Below are 17,438 nucleotides of genomic sequence, written 5' to 3' on the forward strand. Positions count from 1 at the left end.
TTTCTCAGCTTGGTCATTGTTGGGGTGTAGCAGTGCTACTGATTTGTATACATTGATTTTATATCCTGAAATTTTTCTGAATTCACATATCAGATGTAGGAGCTTTTTGGATGAGTCTTTGGGGTTCTCTAGAAATACGACCGTATCAGCCAACAGTGATGGTTTGACTTCCTCTTTACCAATTTGGATGTCCATTATTTCTTTCTCTTGTTTGATTTATCTGGCTAGGACTTCCAGTACTATATTGAATAAAAGTTGTAAGAGTGGCATCCTTATCTTATTCCAGATCTTAGAGGAAAAGTGTTAACTTTTCCACATTTATTATGATGCTACCAGTGGATTTGTCATATATGCCTTTCATTTCATTGAGGTACATTCGTTATATACTTATTTGTTGAGAGTTTTTATCGTGAAGGGATAATAAATTTTATCAAATGTTTTTCTGTGTCAGATGATGAAAAGGTTTTTATCCTTTATTCTGTTGATATGATGTTTATTGAGTTGTGTATGTTGAACTCTCTTTGCATCATTTCCACTTTATCATGATACACAGTCTTTTTTATGTGCTGTTGAATTTGCTTTGCTAGTATTTTATTGAAGATTTTTGCATCTTGTTATTCTAGGATAATGGCCCGTTGTGTGTGTGTGTGTGTGTGTGTGTGTGTGTGTCCATGCCTGGTTCTGGTATCAGGATAATGATGGTCTTGCATGATGAATTTTTGAAAAATTCTGTCTCCTTCATTTTTCTGAAACAGTTTGCAAATAATTGGTGCTGTTTAACAGTTTATTAGAATTCAGCAGTGAGGCTGTGCAGTCTAGGGCTTTTCCTTGTTGGGAGACTTTATTACTTATTCAACTCTGGTACTAATTATTGGTCTGTTCAGGTTTTCTATTTCTTCTTGCTTCAATTTTGGTAGATTGTATATGTCCAGGAATGTATTCATTTCCTCTAGGTTTTTTTGATTTGTTGGCGTATCATTATTCATAAAAATTCCTGATGATCCTTTGTATTATGGTGGTATCAGTCATCAGTCTCCCTTTTCAATTCTGCTTTTACTTGGGTCTTTTCTTTCTTCTTAGTCTAATGGTTTATCAATTTTATTTTTATAAAAAAACAACCTTATGTTTCATTGTTCTTTTTTATTATACTTTAGTCTGAATGCCATTTATTTCTGCTCTGATTATTTCTTCTAATTTGGGGGTTGGCTTATTCTTGCTTTGCTAGTTTCTTGAGGTGTATTGTTAGGTTGTTTATTTGAAATAAAAAAATATTTTTTGGTGTAGATGTTTGTTGCTATCAACTTTCCTCTTCTGGTGCTTTTGCTGTATCCTGTAGGTTTTTGTATATTGTGTTTCTGCTTTCATTTGTTGAAACAAATGTTTTAATTATCTTCTTTTTTATCGATTCATTAGTCGTTCAGGAGCATATTGTTTAATTTCCATGTATTTGTACAGTTTCCAAAGTTTCTTTTGTTACTGATTCCTAGTTTTATTGCATTGTGGTCAGAAAAAGTACTTGGTATGATTTTCATTTAAAAAAAAAATGTTGAAACTTAATTTGTGGCCTCAAAGTGTGTTCAGAAGAATATTCCATTTGCTGATAAGAAAACTGTGTATTCTGTAGCTATTTGTATAAATGTTTGGTAGGTCTATTTGGTCTATAGTGAAATTTAATCTGCTATTTCCTTACGTTTTTTTTTTTTTAAGTCTAGATACATCCAAAGTTGAGAGTGGGATTTTGAAGTTCCCAACGATTATTATATTGGGTCTATCCCATTAGGTCTAATACTATTTGCTTTTTATATCTGGGTATTCCTGTCTTGAGTGCATATATATGTACAAGTTTTACATCCTTTTGCTGAATGGATCCCTTTATCATTATATAATGACCTCCTTTGTCTCTTTTTGTAGTTTTTGACATGTAGTTTGTTTTTGGCCTCCATTTGTATGGAATACCTTTTTCTATCAATTTGCTTTCATTCTGTGTGTGTCTCTATATGTGAAGTGAGCTTCTTGTAGGTAGTATATAGTTGAGTCCTGGGTTGTTTATTCATTCACATAAATATATCTTTTCATTGGGGAATTTAACCATTTACATTTAAGGTTGTTATTGATAGATAAGGACTTACTCTTGTCATTTCGTTGATTATTTTCTGATCATTTTATATATATACATTGTTCCTTATTGCTTATCTTTGTGGTTTTCCATCATGATAAGGTTTGATTACTTTATCTCATTTATGTATCTTCTCTATCAGTGAAGATAGAGAAGATATGCTTTTATAGTTTTCTCTTCTCTATGCTTTTATAGTTTTATGTTGGTAGTTACTGTTTTGCTTCCAAATGTAGGACACCCTTAAGCATTTCTTTAAAGTCTACCTAGTGGTGATGAATTTTCTCAGTTTTTGTTTATCCGGAAAGGACTTTATTTTTCCTTCATTTCTGAGGGATGGCATTGCCGGGTAAATGTATTTGTACAGTTTCCAAAGTTTCTTTTGTACAAATGCTTAGATGTTTTTAGTTGAGTTTTTTTTTTCTTTCAGCAACTTGAATATATCATTCCTTTCTTTTCTTGCAAATAAGGTTTTTGCTGAGAGATATGCTGTTATTCTGATGGAGATTCGTTTGTATGTGACTTGACACTTTTCTCTATTTTTAGAATTCTCTGTTGACTTTCGACTTATGACTATAATGTGCCTCGGGAAGGACCTTTTGAGGTTGAATCTTTTTGAGGACTTTTGAGCTTCCTGGATCTAGATGTCTATATTCTTCCAAGACTTAGAAACTTTTTAGCTATTATTTCATTAAACAGGGTTTCTATGCCTTTTCCTATCTCTTTTCTTCCTGGGCTTTCCTTATTCCTTTTTATTGTTTGATTGGATCATTTTAAAAAGCCTTTCTTCTTTATTGTCTGATTGGAGTATTTCAAAAAGCCTTTCTTCAAGTTCAGAAGTTTTTTCTGCTTGATCTAATCTATTATTGATACTCTCCATTGTGTATTTTATTCACTAGATTTTTCAGCTTGAAGATTTGTTTTTTTTTTTTATGATACCTATCTTGTTGACTTTATCATTCATATCATAAATTGTTTTTCTGACTTTATTGAATTGTCCATCTGCATTTTTTTTTTTTTTTTTTTTTTTTTTTTTTTTTTTATCTTGCTGAATTTCCTTAAGATCATTATTGTGAATTCTTTTTTAGGCATTTCATAGATTTTCTGTTCTTGGCTGTCTGTCACTGGAGAATTATTGTATCCTTTTGTGTCACATTTGTTACTTTTTCATGTTTCATGTGTCCCTGCATTGTTATATCTGGTGGAATGAGTATCTCCTTCAATTTTATGGAGTAGCTTTTGTAGGGAAAGATTTTTTTTCTGGTAGATGTCATACAGGGTGTCTGGCTTTGGATTTGGTTCCAGATAGGCACAATGGAGTAGTCACAACATTAATTTTTTTTTTTTTTGGATGTCATCAACATCTGTGAGTGCCTCAGTGGCCTAGACTATGTGGGTCTGTGGAGGCAGTGAAATGGCTTTGGTTTTGCTGGGGGCAGTATCATGAGTGACAGTAGTCACCTGGCAGGCCTGTTACCAGTTTCTGGGTGGTGCGTGTATGCCATTCAGCTCTACTGATGAAGAGGCCACAGTCACTGGTAATGTCGGGCTCCTGGCAGCCTGTTTTTGGGCCCTGTTGGAATAGTGCACGTGTGATGCTTAGCAGTTTCACTGCTCAAAGGGTAGGGCAGCGTTGTCTACACGCGATCTTGTTTACTATACCGGTTGCCACAACACCCATCACACGCCAGAAGCTGCTTAAGGAGGTGACAAAATAATGCTAATTAGACCTGCAAAAAAGTTCAGACATCACTAGAATGTGGGTTCCATAAAAGAAAGGATTTTGGTACACTTCTGACAGTTGCATCTAAATGCCTAGAGTAGTGTCTTGTGATTATTTACAGAATGAATAAATGCTTTAAAGTTACACTGAACCTAATTGCTTTTTTGTTTACATAGTTTTAACCTGTGCATTTGGGGTTGGATTCCCCAGAAACATTGTTTCAAATCCTCTAAATTTTGAGAACCCAAATCTTGGCTCTACCTTTATGTTTCTCCTTCAGCTTTTCTCTCCTTTCACTTTACTGAGGTCAGAGCCATCTGTTGGACCTTCCTGTCTTTTCACTTACAGACTTGATAAGGCTTTAGCCACTCTCCCTGCCACTTTACTTGGTAGAGAAAATGTCCTTCTCTCCAATGCTAATGCTTTGTCTTTATTAGAAGTATTAGAAATTATATTGTTCTCTTCGTATCATCACCTCCTGCCTTTGCTTCTGGAAACTGTCATCCATCCCTTTATACCATAGTCACTCCCTTTCCAACAAGCGTAGCTGATGCACAAAACAGTAAGTTCTGTCTTGGATCTTAAAACACCTTTGACAAAATCTAATATAAAATCTCTGAAAAGGTTACCTGTCTACTTCTGACTCTTCCTATTTCCTTGCTAGCTACTCACTATTTAGCACCTCAAGTTTTGGATTGCACTTATGAATTCTTGAACTGTTATGACTGTTTCTCCTGCATTCTTAGGGCTTTTCAATTTCTTCTTTTATTACACTAAGAAACAATTGAGCACCTCTTATTATCAGGCATGTTTCAAGGTGGCAGAGATTCTGCAGTGAATAAAACAGACAAAAATCTTTGCCTTTGTGGATGTTACATCCTAAAGGAAGAAACGCATATTAAATGTTGTAGGTATGTGATGTGTATTTACTATAATAGTAAGTACAAAGGGAAAAAATAAAACAGAAGGGGGATAGGCAGTTTTACAGTGGAGGGGTCTGCTATTTTAGATAATGCTGAGAGAATATTCATTGATGAGATGGTTTTCAAGTAAAGGTCTGAAGGAGGTAAGAGTGAGCGAGTCATATAGGTATCTGGGGGCTGAATATTCTAAGAAGAGAGAAAAGTAAAGGCAAAATTCCCAAGGTGGCTGTGTGGCTGGTGTTCTCGAAGACCAATTAGGAAGGTACTCCTCATCTTTCTTGAGCTCACAGTGGCATTTGGCATTCTTTACTCCCGTCTGCCTTTTGAAGTGTTCTTTCTTTCTTTGGAGATGTGTGGTATTCTATTCTAGAGGGACTAACCTGGTCTGGTTTTGACCTCCATCTCTTTCACTGGTTTCTTCTTTTCACTGTTTTTGCCTATGAATCTTTTTTTTCCATAGGGCTCTTTTGGTGACTACTCTTTTTTCCCCGCATGCATTGTAAACTGCATTCTTCAATTGTATGTCTGTTTATATCAGACCTGTCAACTTGTATATCAAGGGATCAAAGATTTCACGTCTGACAACTAAATAGTTTGTTGCCCCACCTTCTTTCACCCGGAGCCCCGATTCTCGCCTCCCTTTGTATTTTCCGTGTCCTTTTTTTTTGCTTACCTACTCAAATTATTGTCCAATTTAGATAACTCAGTTATCTGTGACCATATTACAGCACTTCTAACTGGTATCTTATCAAACTCTTTATCTTCTGTGCTCCAGTCTTCTTCAGTCACATCTATGCTATAGTAAACTTATTTCAAACTTCTGTGTCTCTGTGCGCACCATGGCTTGTGTCTAGAATGCTCTTAACACTCTTGAGAATTAAGCTAAAATGTTCTCTTCTGTGCAAGGAAGATCATTTCTCTACATCCCCACTAGTTAATTATGGTTCCCATTGCGTACATATCTCTTACAAGCCCCCCACAGTGATACTAATATAATGATGAGTATTCTCCTAGATTGTAAGCTCCTTGAAGACCACAGCTAAATCTTATTAATCAGTATCCATAATGCTTTTCTGTATTTTGTTGTATTGGGACCCAATGTAACAAAGAGAGTAGATAGATAAATGCATTTGGACTAAGGGTACTATGTTACAACATATTGAACATGAAGGAAAAACATTGAAAATTCCAAAGATTCATATGCCTTCATCAGTAGCATTCATATGTTATAAATATTACACCAAAATCTTGGAGAGCAACTAGAATGAATATTTTCTTAGTGATTGCTTGAGTCCTGAGTGCTTTCATCCTGCTCACTCCTTGTTGTAATGGTAGACAGTCTTGTTGGCAGACAGATATAGGGCCCACATAATGAGGGCCGGTAGGCAGGCTGAACTTGTCCAGGTCAAGGGTGAAGAATAGCTTCTTTGGAACAAACTTAAAATTTTAATTCTATAAATACATAATTTATTGCAGGTGTTTACTTTGAATAGCAGTGTATTTTTTCTTCTGGTTTTGTTTGTAAATGCAGAAACTTTTTTTTGTTTTGTTGAAGGTGTTTTAACTACTAATATACATTTCTCAGAAGATTATGAGGGAAAGTTAATCAACTAAAATATTTAAGGGAACTAAAAATACTCTTTAGTAAACTTACAGGGATTCTGGAATAGCAAGGAAGCAGACAGTTGAGGGGAAGGAGAAACATGATTTTTTTTAAAAAATCGTATACAACTTTAAAAGGTTAAATGTAAAATATTTTATTAATTTCACAAAATATGTCTTTCTCATTTGGAAAGCAACCTTTTACACTTTGAAAGGAATGAGCAAGTAGAAGTAATAGTGAGATAAATACATTTTTTGACAAAAGTTACTGTTTTGACATTTTAATGAAGTTGAAAATGGTGATCTTGTTCATTTTTCTTCTTTTAAACCATTGCCTAGATTATATAAGACTCTTTTGCAAATTTCTAAAGCATTTTAAGAGTATTTTAATGAGCAGCCTGTAGTTTGCTTTCTTCAAGTGGCTACATAAGATGAGCAGCCACTTCATACTACTTACAGAAAAGATCTAAACACTGTTCTTATCATGTTCCGGTGTTCTTTTTGACCCAGGGAGAAATACTGTGGCTAAAAATTATAAATCAAATTATTAACAAAAAATATGTATCTTTCGTATAAAGGACCATTTTCAAAATGTCAGCTAGTGTATCTTCTGCTGCCAAACTGAGAGGTCGTTTATGCTGCTTATATGAGTAGAGGGCACAGGTGACTTATAGTGTCAACTCTCAGAATGAGCAGAAGGTTGGACAGGTGAAGTGGAGACAAGTGGAATTAAATTGTAGTTGAAACTGGTGAGAGGTGAGACCTGAGGCCTGTAGTGTCTGTAGAAAGCTGGTGATATTCTAAATGTAGAGGCTCACAAGGTATATTAAATCCGAACACATCAAAAAATGCCATGTGCTTACTCAGAAATCCCCTTTGACATGAAGGTGGGAACAAACTTAAAAATATTGTTTCCTTGTGAGCTGGGCATGGCAGCTCACGCCTGTAATCCAGATCACGAGGTCAGAAGTTTGAGACCAGCCTGACCAACGTGGTGAAACCCCGTCTCTGCTAAAAATACCAAAATTAGCCAAGTGTGGTGGCGCATGCCTATAATCCCAGCTACTCAGGAGGCCAAGGCAGAAGAATCACCTGAACCCAGGAAGTGGAGGTTGCAGTGAACTGAGATCGCACCACTGCATTGCAACCTGGGTGACAGAGAGACTCTGTCTCAAAAAAATAAATAAATAAATAAATAAATGCATATAGATATAGATAATTTGCTTGCAATCAGTTTGCTGAGGTAATAGGTTCTAAACATATTCTCAACCTTTCATATGCTGAATCTTTTTTAGCAGTTAAATACTTCTTTATACTAATTTGAACTTGGATCAAAACATGGAATGAGGTGAAAAAATAACATTATAACTTTGATGTTCTTGCCTTCTTGAAGATCAGTTTCTCATAAAATATTGTCATGTGAACCTACAGTGCCCTAAGGTGGTTTTGCTTTGGTGTTCTGATTGTTTTCTGGCTCACACTTGAGCTTTCCTTTTATAAGGGCTAGTGAGCATAACAGGTGACAGATGCTGTAAGGTGGGCATTCTTTTTACAAGGATGTGAGTGAGCATGTTTGGAAGGCAGGGTGAGTTGGCTCATGGGCCTAAAGCTTTTTAGAATCTGGAAATAGCACAAAGTGGAATGCCACCATGCTCTTTGATATAGCAGCTCCATTTTTCCTCACACAAAGTACGCATTAATGTGAGTTTGTTTTACCAGTAACTTAATTATGAGCAGGCAAAATGGACTTCTGGAAGTGTTTGTCTTCAAGAATGCCCGATGCGATCCATGGTTTGTATTAACATTATGTATCAGGATTTGATACGTAATGTTAGTATCTTACCTTGAAGGCCCACAAGTGGGCTCTTTCTCTGAATTGAAGTACCGCGTTACTGTCTTTTCCTCATCTTGAATAATTTTACATATTGTGCCAGCTTCATGGGTTAACATAATGTGGAAGTGATGAGGTCTGTCGAGGTGTTCTTATCTACAGTACCAAGTATTTGAAATACTCTCCCTTAGCTCTGTAATAATAAAGGCTGAATTTAAGTACACATAAGGTCTACTGTGGTCTCTTCTCTCTACATATTTACCTCTCACTCTTGTCATTTTCATATCCTAACCTCCAGTCGTATTAAACTCCCTTAGGAGCTGACACCTCACTAAACACACACACAGATGCATAAGCATCACATAGTCACTTTTTCTGTCCCCTTCAAAGAGTGCACTTTCTCTAGGAAGCATTCCCCAAGTTACCTTAGTTTGGACTAGTTAACTCCTCTTCTGGGTTCCCATGTATGCAGTACTTCTCCCTCATGCCATTTCCCATATAGCATTTTTAACGGTCATGCTTACAATGTTCTTCAGTGGATTGTGAACTGCCCAAAGGATGGAAGCCATTAGTCTTATTCACAAATGTATCCCTGGTGTCTACCCTGTGTTTTGTAATAGTTCTCAGTCTGCTTTATTATTTAAATAATGATGCTTATTATTGTCTGTTTTGTTTTCAAAGATTCTCCAAAGTGAGGAAAAAAGGAACCATACTGAGAAGCCAGTCACTTTTCCAATTCAGGAAGATCCCAAAAAGGCATGTGATCTTTCCAGTTCCACGTCAGATACCAAAATAGGAGAAAGTGACAGACAGCCAAAAGAAAGCTTTTTCCAGTTTCTTGGTAACTTATTCAATATCTCGGGAAAATCGTCTCTAGGAGAAGCTAAGCAGTCTTCTTTCAAAGATGACCATGATAAAACTGAGAAAAATTTACAGAATCCCAGTGAGCATCATGAAGAAGGGATCAAAAGGGAGAGAGAGATTTTCAGTGGCTCCCTGAGAACCCAGACACATCCAATAGAAGAACAAGACCCCAACTCATCCGAACTCTCAGATGCTTTTTCTTTGGATACAACTCAAGACAGTGAACAAGAAACCACTAATTTGCTAAAGTAAGTTTAAAATTTAATTGAACCAAAAAAAAACTGAGTTTTTTGGACCTAGCTTTGACCTTTAGTTTTAATCCAATTGATGGGATTGGAAAAGATACTCTGTAATGTCCCTACTACTGGGTAAAAAATTGTATGATTCTCTGTACCATACAGGTAATCAATCATGGTACAGAGAATCATTAAAGGTAATCTAGGGCCTGCTAAATTGGTCTTAGTAAAATATTTATTTTTTCCCTGAATGGTAATGTTTTCTGTTGCTGGAATTCCTCCTGTGTCTGGACAGGCAATATATTTAATATGTGCATTTTGGCGGGGGGAAATGGTCCTCTTGTTTGTATTCTTATTCTGTCAATATCTTTGTTCTGTACAATTTAATTAAAGCAGTTAAGAAACGCAATTAAATGGACTCTATTCATGAAACTAGCTTTATGAACCTTTACACAGCTCTAAGAAACTAAAATCTTGCTTGAAGAAGCACTTTACTACCCTTTTCTTTTTTGTTTAGCAAACACACACCAGCTGGTTTTTCCTTTTACTCTCAAATGAGCTAGAAGGAATATTTTGTACCTATGGAATGTTTATAACATGGTTGTGTCCATTTGGTATTTGTGTGACATAAAAGTATTCATTTGTAACTAGTAAGCTTCCATTTTACCGATTTTACTTATACCTCTGCTTGAGAATTTATTATTTGAAGAAGCCATCAGTAATACTGTGGTCAGGTGTAAGTAGTACCTTATAGTTAGTTATGCAGTTCTTTTTTAGTTTCCAGGTGTCTTCATTTAGGTGCTTTCTGTTAATTCCTCATGGCAAGCTTATGATACAGGCATAGACCCATCTTACGGCTCTGCGAAACTAGATTAGAGTTTGTCCATCAAGAATAATGTGGCAGGGCTTGTTCCACCAGAAGTTAAAATGTATTGATAAAGCTGTGGTATTTGAAACAATGTCATACTGATGTCATATTTGGTAGACATTTAAATGGAACAGAGTAGACAGTCTAGAAACGGACTCTCATGTATGTAACGATATCTAGAATGTGATGGCGCTATGTGTTCCTCATCTTTGTATGAAAGTAGATTAAGATGGAGTAACAAATGTTACAAATCATAGAAAGTAAAAGCAGCATTTGTACATTTTTATTTTGGTGAGAAATGACTTTCTAAACATAATAGCAATGGAAGATATCAAGAAAGAGATCAGTAGATTAAAACTTATTCTCAGTTTTCAAACTCTTTTATGTCAAATAACGTAAGCAATAATAAATTTAAATGAAAAATGAGACAATTATATGCAGGAAAAAAATGAAAGAGAATGCTTTAACTGATAAGCAGTTTAGACACCAACTCACCAACAGGGTATATGGCATTCGTATCCAGTGTTAGGAGTTTAGTATAAATTGGTAGCATTTTTTCGAAATTCAATTGGCAATATATGTCAAGAACCCTAAGTTTGTGGGTCATTTCTGGTAATATACAGTTTTCATTCAGACATTATAGGAACACATGTTCCTATAATGGAAATCAATGTCCAGCAGCAGAAAAGTGGCTCAGTAGCGCTGCATCCATAGCATGTGAATAGGATTCCAAGTGTGGTCCTTGAAGCCACGGCAGCAGCTTCACCTGGGACCTCATTAGAAATGCACATTATCCATCAGATCCACTGAAGCACAATCTCTGCAGGAGTGGGGCCCAGCAGTATTCTAACAACCTCCCTAGATAACTATTTTGCATGCTCACTTTTGACATCTAGCATTTTAAAGTAATTTAAAATGGTGATAATTTTGAGGCTATTATGGGAATTGGGTAGAATGGGGAGTTTGTACTTTTTCCTTTCCTTTGATTTTGATTAGTTTGGTCAGATTTTTCTATTTGGTACTAGTTGATTTTTAAAAAAAGGGGGTGGGGAGGATACTTTGGCTCTTATTTCTTGTTATTAAAGCTCTCCTTATTAATAGAATAATTGCTTAAGGCAATTCTTCAGAATCTCCTCAACAAGGAATGGTGTTCCTTCACCATTCTTTTGTCTTCACCAATGTTTTTTCCTTTCCTTCATTTAGGAGGAAAGGAAAAAAGCCACCTGACTGCCAGTTTGACTGTGATGCCAGTTTCCTTAGGCCTAGCTTTGAAAATCCCACAGTTTACCAGGCGTAGAATTACAGTTTCAGTAACTTCCTCCTGAGAGCTGTCACATGCTTAAGAATTTTAATTTAAGAGGTGAATAGCATTTTGGCAATAGTTGATTTTGACAGTAGGATTACAACTTACAACTGATTTTATAATCTATGTAGAAAATTATTTATTAATGATAATTTTGAGAATCTGGATTATATTTTAAAGTTATTTTTGGCTCTGTGATATGAATTATTAAAAGCAATGATATATTTAAGTTTTTTATTCATGATCATGAGAATATTTCAAATATAAAATGTTATTTAAAATAAAGAGCTTATAAGGAGAGGATGGCTAATGGATATAAAATTATAGCTAGATCTACATAGAAGGAGTAAGTTCTAATGTTCTGTAGTACTATAGCATGACTATAGTTAATAATTGATCATATATTATCAAACAGCTAGTAGAGAAGACTCTGAATGTTCGCAACACAAATGGTAAATGTTGGTGATGCATATGCTGATTTCTCTGAATTAATCATTACATATTATATACCTGTATCAAAATATCACTCTGTATGCCATAAGTATATACAATTATTACATATAAATTAAAAAATAAAAGAGCCTATACTTTTGCAGTTACGAGATTTCAATGTCACATAAAAACATTTCCATTTTTTAATATAAGGAGGAATGAATTAACTTAAATTTTTTCATTGCCTTTCTCATGGATGAATGTTCCTACTTTAAAAAAAAAAGTGAATCAAGGTGTATTATAAAAGGTTAATAGCTTAAACAAGATAATAAAATATCCTATACTGTATAGCAGACTATACTGTAATCAAACATAATTTTTCTTATTACCATTACTACAGTTTTTAGAATTTAGACAACTTATTGCAAGTTAGGTATCCATTACCTAAAATGCTTGGGACCAGAAATGCGTCAGGTTTTTTATTTTTTTTCAGATTTTAGACTTTTGGGGGGGATGTTTGCATAGATATAATGAGATATCTTGAGGATGGGAGCTAAGTCTGAACACGAAATTCATTTATGTTTCATTTACATCTTATACACATAGCCTGAATTATTATAGGGAACCACAGTAATTTAAATGATTTGGGGCATGAAACAAAGTTGTGTACGTTGAACCATCAGAAAGCAAAGATGCTTGTTGCTTTGTTTGAGTTATAGATTCTGGATATGAGACCTCTGTCAAATGTATATTTTGCAAATATTTTCTCACATTCTGTAGGTTCTGTTTACTCTGTGGATAGTTTCTTTTGCAGTGCAGAAGCTCTTTAGTTTAATTAGGTACCACTTGTCATTTTTGTTGTTGTTGTTGCAATTGCTTTTGAAGTCTGTCATGAAGGCTTTGCCAAGGCAGGTGTCCAGTATGGTAGTTCCAAGGTTTTATTCCAGGGTTTTTGTAATTTTAGGTTTTATATTTAAGTCTTTAGTCCATCTTGAGTTGATTTTTGTATATGGTGAAAGAAAGGTAGGGGTCCAGTTTCAGTCTTCTGCATATGGCTGGCAGTTATCAAAAGGACGTAAACAAACACTTCTCAAAAGAAGACACACACTTCGCCAAACAGCATAAGAAAAAATGTTCAGTATTACTAATAATTAGAGAAATGCAAATCAAAACCACAGTAAGATATTATCTCACACCAGTTGGAATGGCTGTTAATCAAAACATCAAAAAACAACATGCTGGTAAGGTTGTGGAGAGAAGGGAACCCTTATGCACTGCTGGTTGGAGTGTAAACTCAGTCAGCCATTGTGTTAAGCAGTGTGGCCATTCCTCAAAAAACTTAGATTACCATTTGTCCCAGCAATCTCATTATTAGGTATATAACCAAAGGGATATAAATCATTCTACCATAAAGACACATGCATTTGTCTGTTCAGTGCAGCAATATTCACAATGGGAAAGACATGAAATCAACCTAGATGCCCATCAGTGGTGGACTGGATAAAGAAAATGTGGTACATAAACACCATGGAGTAGTACACAGCCATTAAAAAGAATTAAATCATGTTCTTTGTAGCAACATAGACAAAGTGAGAGTCCATTGTCTAATCGAATTAACTCCTTTGTGCCTAGTGTTTCATTATTGGAACGCTAAGCATGTGAGAATTCTTTATATCCTACTGCTCAGGGTCATTGCCAAGGTCTGATTTTTTCACACTGGAAAAATTGCAGACTCCAGCATAAATGGGTTAATGCAGGAACAGAAGAACCAAATACTGCATGTCCTTACTTCTCTGTGGGAGCTAAACATTGAATACGTGTGGACACAGAGAACGGAGCAATAGACACCGAGGCCTGTTTGAGGACGGGAAGAGGATCAGGATCAGAAAACTACCCATTGGGTCATATGCTGATTTTCTGGGTGACAAAATTATCTGCACATGAAACCCTTGTCACATGCAGTTTACCCATTTGACAAACCCACACATGTACTCCTTGAACCTAAAATAAACATTGGAAAGAAGAAAAAAAAGATAGATTTTCCATTTGTGATATCATGTTGGTGCTCAAAATGTTTTGGATTTTGGAGCATTTTGGATTTCAGATTTTCAGATTAGGAACGTTCAGCCTGTACCTATTATGTAAAGTGAATTAAAAAAAAAAATCCTCACGAAAAGTCAATGTAAGTGATTTGATCTTCACTTAATAGTTTTGTCATTGTTTCTTTATATAACTGACTGTACAAATTTTATTTTTAATATCCGTAAGACCTTTATGAAACCTGTTTGGCAACCTTTTTAGATTGTTTTCTGCCTATTAATTCATGTTTCTGATGTAGTTTACATAGGAAGCTATTTTATTGTTGGGTTAATTTTTTTTTAAGTTCTATTTCTGTTTTTCACAGGGACATATGCATAATGAAGAACTCTTCTCTGAAAGCTATCTTCTGATTTTTTTTAAATTTGCTGGATTTGCAGCTTTTCTTTCCATAGAAAGGCTAAAAAGCTTTTTCTATTATGCAAAAAGATATTCCTTGTAATTTAAAAGGAAATAAATCTTACTGTTAAAAAAATGTAGCTTAGTCGGCCCGATTTGGTGGTTCATGCCTATAATCATAGCACTTTGTGAGGCCAAGGCGAGCAGATCACTTGAGGTCAGGTGTTCAAAACCAGACTGGCTAACATGGTGAAACCCCGTCTCTACCAAAAACATAAAAAATTAGTCAGGTGTGGTGGTGCGTACCTGTAATACCAGCTACTCAGGAGGCTCAGGCAGGAGAATCACTTGAACCTGGGAGGTGAAGGTTGCAATGAGCGGAGATTGTGCCACTGCACCCCAGCCTGGGTGACAGAACAAGACTCCGTCTCAAAAAAATAAAAAAAGAAGTAGCTTAGTCATATTTTCCTAAAAGTGAATTAGGTACTTTTACTGTAAGTCTAGCTATTACTTTCAGGCTGCTATTATGAAATTTTCCTTGAAGAATGATACATGCCTTTGATTGACCTTTGTAGTGTCAAGTGTATCAAATTTATCTAGCATAGATCATAGCTGTATGTATTACTGAAAGGCTAAATAAACCCTCACATAATGAGTAATTATGTATTGGACTAAAATCTGTAAATCCTTTTCAGATTTTCAACATGTATACCCACTTCCCTAAGTATTTGAAATTTTTAGATATTTTACTTTTTTTCTTACTATTCTTGGGATTATGTCCCTTTGGTATGTAGCATAAGCTGTGGAGCATAGGTATAATTACAGCATGCATGAAGTGATACTCCCTTTTCTCTGTTTAGCTTGTGAAACTACAAATGATATAAATACATAATAAAAATGCAATGGTAACTTCCTTATGAAAGAAAACTAAGTACAAAATTCTATCCTTACGTATGAATCCTCCTACTGTTAAATACAATGTGGAAAAAAGTTTTGTAATTTGTAGTTTTCCATCTTCAGCTTATTTTTAGCTATAGGCTTTTTGGCATTTCTGTTTACTCAGGAAAAATTAAAAGTTAAAGGACAACTTCATGTTCTTATTATTTAATTGTGTGGACTCAACTACACTCCATGAAAGAACGATCTAAAAAATAATTGTGGCATGACTTAACCTTTTAAAAATGGGGACTTAAAAAAAAAGGCAGAGGAGTGTAGCTCATTAGTACCTGAAGGGACTGACTGTAATATATGAAGCTGAACTTGTAACTTTGATTTCCCATTCTTTAAATATAATGTAGTTGTTTAGTCTAAAGAATGTATATGTTAATGACAAGTATATAATATTTCCACTTCCGGTGCTGCATGTTAGTTAGAAATTTAAACATGTAAAGTAATATAAATTAACTTAATCAACTTTGTTGAAATTAGAAAGCTTTAAAAAATATAAAACAGTGATTCCCACCACCTACCCTGCAAAAGACCCCAATACCAAAAGGTATTATTACTATAGTGAGTTGAAGTTTACTGGACTTCTCTGTAGTCTGTTTGAAGTCCTTTTAGATCAAAAGTTGCATTGAAGCAGGATAAAACGCTTTTGACATTTGGCTAAGACAGAGTTGGTAGTAAGAGGACCTACGTTTACTACATTAGAATAAATTTCTGATCCTTATCTCTTATTTCCATTGACCATGAGCGTTTCTTGGTATTTATTTCTTCAGAATTATTTTTGTGATCTTTTGCAAAAAGAAACATTGCAGTCTGTTAACAGTAGGTTTTAGGTATGAAATGTTAAAACTTTTGGAGAAAAAAACCTGTCATTTATTCAGGCTTCTGTATCTTCATATGTTGTTCTGAAAGGCTTTTGTATTTTCTGAATAACTTATATATTTTGATACGGTATTTTAGTAATAGCATTCATTTACCTATTTTTTTCTTCTTACATGTTTTCAGGGACTGGTTGCCTTATCCAACATTTTTATTTCATTGTTTTATTTATATATTCACCATTCATTCATTTAACTTTTGGGATTGTGTTGGTAGTTACAAATTAAGTGTTTAATGATCCTATTATCATAGAGCTTACTTTGAGTAAAACATGATACATCATTTAAATTGGTATGAAGTTTCACTACATTATGAAACAGAAAATGGTACAAAACTTTTTTTTATATTGCATATAACAATAGGAAGATTCATAGGTAAGAACACAATTTTGTACTTAGTTTTTTTACACATAGAAGTTACCATCACATTTTTATTATTTATGTCATAGTTGGTTTTGTGTAAGAGGCTTACATAGATTAATAAAAACAATGCATTGGGCTGTGTCTTCATAAGGATTAGATTTTTTAAAAATAAAAATGAGGGCCGGGCGCGGTGGCTCAAGCCTGTAATCCCAGCACTTTGGGAGGCTGAGGCGGGTGGATCCCAAGGTCAAGAGATCGAGACCATCCTGGTCAACATGGTGAAACCCCGTCTCTACTAAAAATACAAAAAATTAGCTGGGCGTGGTGGCGCGTGCGTGTAATCCCAGCTACTCAGGAGGCTGAGGCAGGAGAATTGCCTGAACCCAGGAGGCGGAGGTTGCGGTGAGCCGAGATCGCACCATTGCACTCCAGCCTGGGTAACAAGAGCGAAACTCCGTCTCAAAAAAAAAAAAAAAAAAACGCAATGAGGAAAGACCCAAATGTCAAATAATGCTGTCTCATTCAACTTTTGATTTTGTTTCGTAACAGTGCTTGATGTAGCCTGAAATTTATGCAGCAACTAAGACCCATTTTTTGCAAGATAAAACTCTTCTTTATGCATCTGCTTTAGTGCTCTATAATGGACAGTAAATAATGGACTCTCTATAATGGACAGAAGATAAATGAATGTAACTCACATCGTTTTTGACAATAGTGGTGTGTCAGTATTTTAAGGGGCCAGGAGATATATAGGATGAAATATTTCAGCTAGAAGTCAAGATGTGTTTAAGAGACACAGTTGATGAAGTTTTCACATGTCAAAAGAGATGTACTTTCTCTTTTATCAATTAGACAGAATTCTTAATGTAACTGCTTTAAAGTTGTCAATAAAATGTATTTTTTAGCTATTGGAATACTGAT

The 17,438-nt window shown here is 35.0% G+C and overlaps 1 protein-coding gene across 2 annotated transcripts in view; it reads left to right on the plus strand.

The window, feature by feature from the left end:
- Positions 1 to 17,438, plus strand: part of CRYBG3 (crystallin beta-gamma domain containing 3) — a 134,769-nt gene that overhangs the window by 38,804 nt on the left and 78,527 nt on the right. For both annotated transcript variants that reach the window (XM_039480486.2, XM_074389183.1), the window contains one exon: positions 8,874 to 9,304. In XM_039480486.2, coding sequence (XP_039336420.2) covers positions 8,874 to 9,304 — 431 coding nt within the window. The remainder of the gene's footprint in view (positions 1 to 8,873; positions 9,305 to 17,438) is intronic.

This window comes from Saimiri boliviensis, chromosome 18 (genome assembly GCF_048565385.1).
Source record: "Saimiri boliviensis isolate mSaiBol1 chromosome 18, mSaiBol1.pri, whole genome shotgun sequence".
NCBI classification, from domain to species: Eukaryota; Metazoa; Chordata; class Mammalia; order Primates; family Cebidae; genus Saimiri; species Saimiri boliviensis.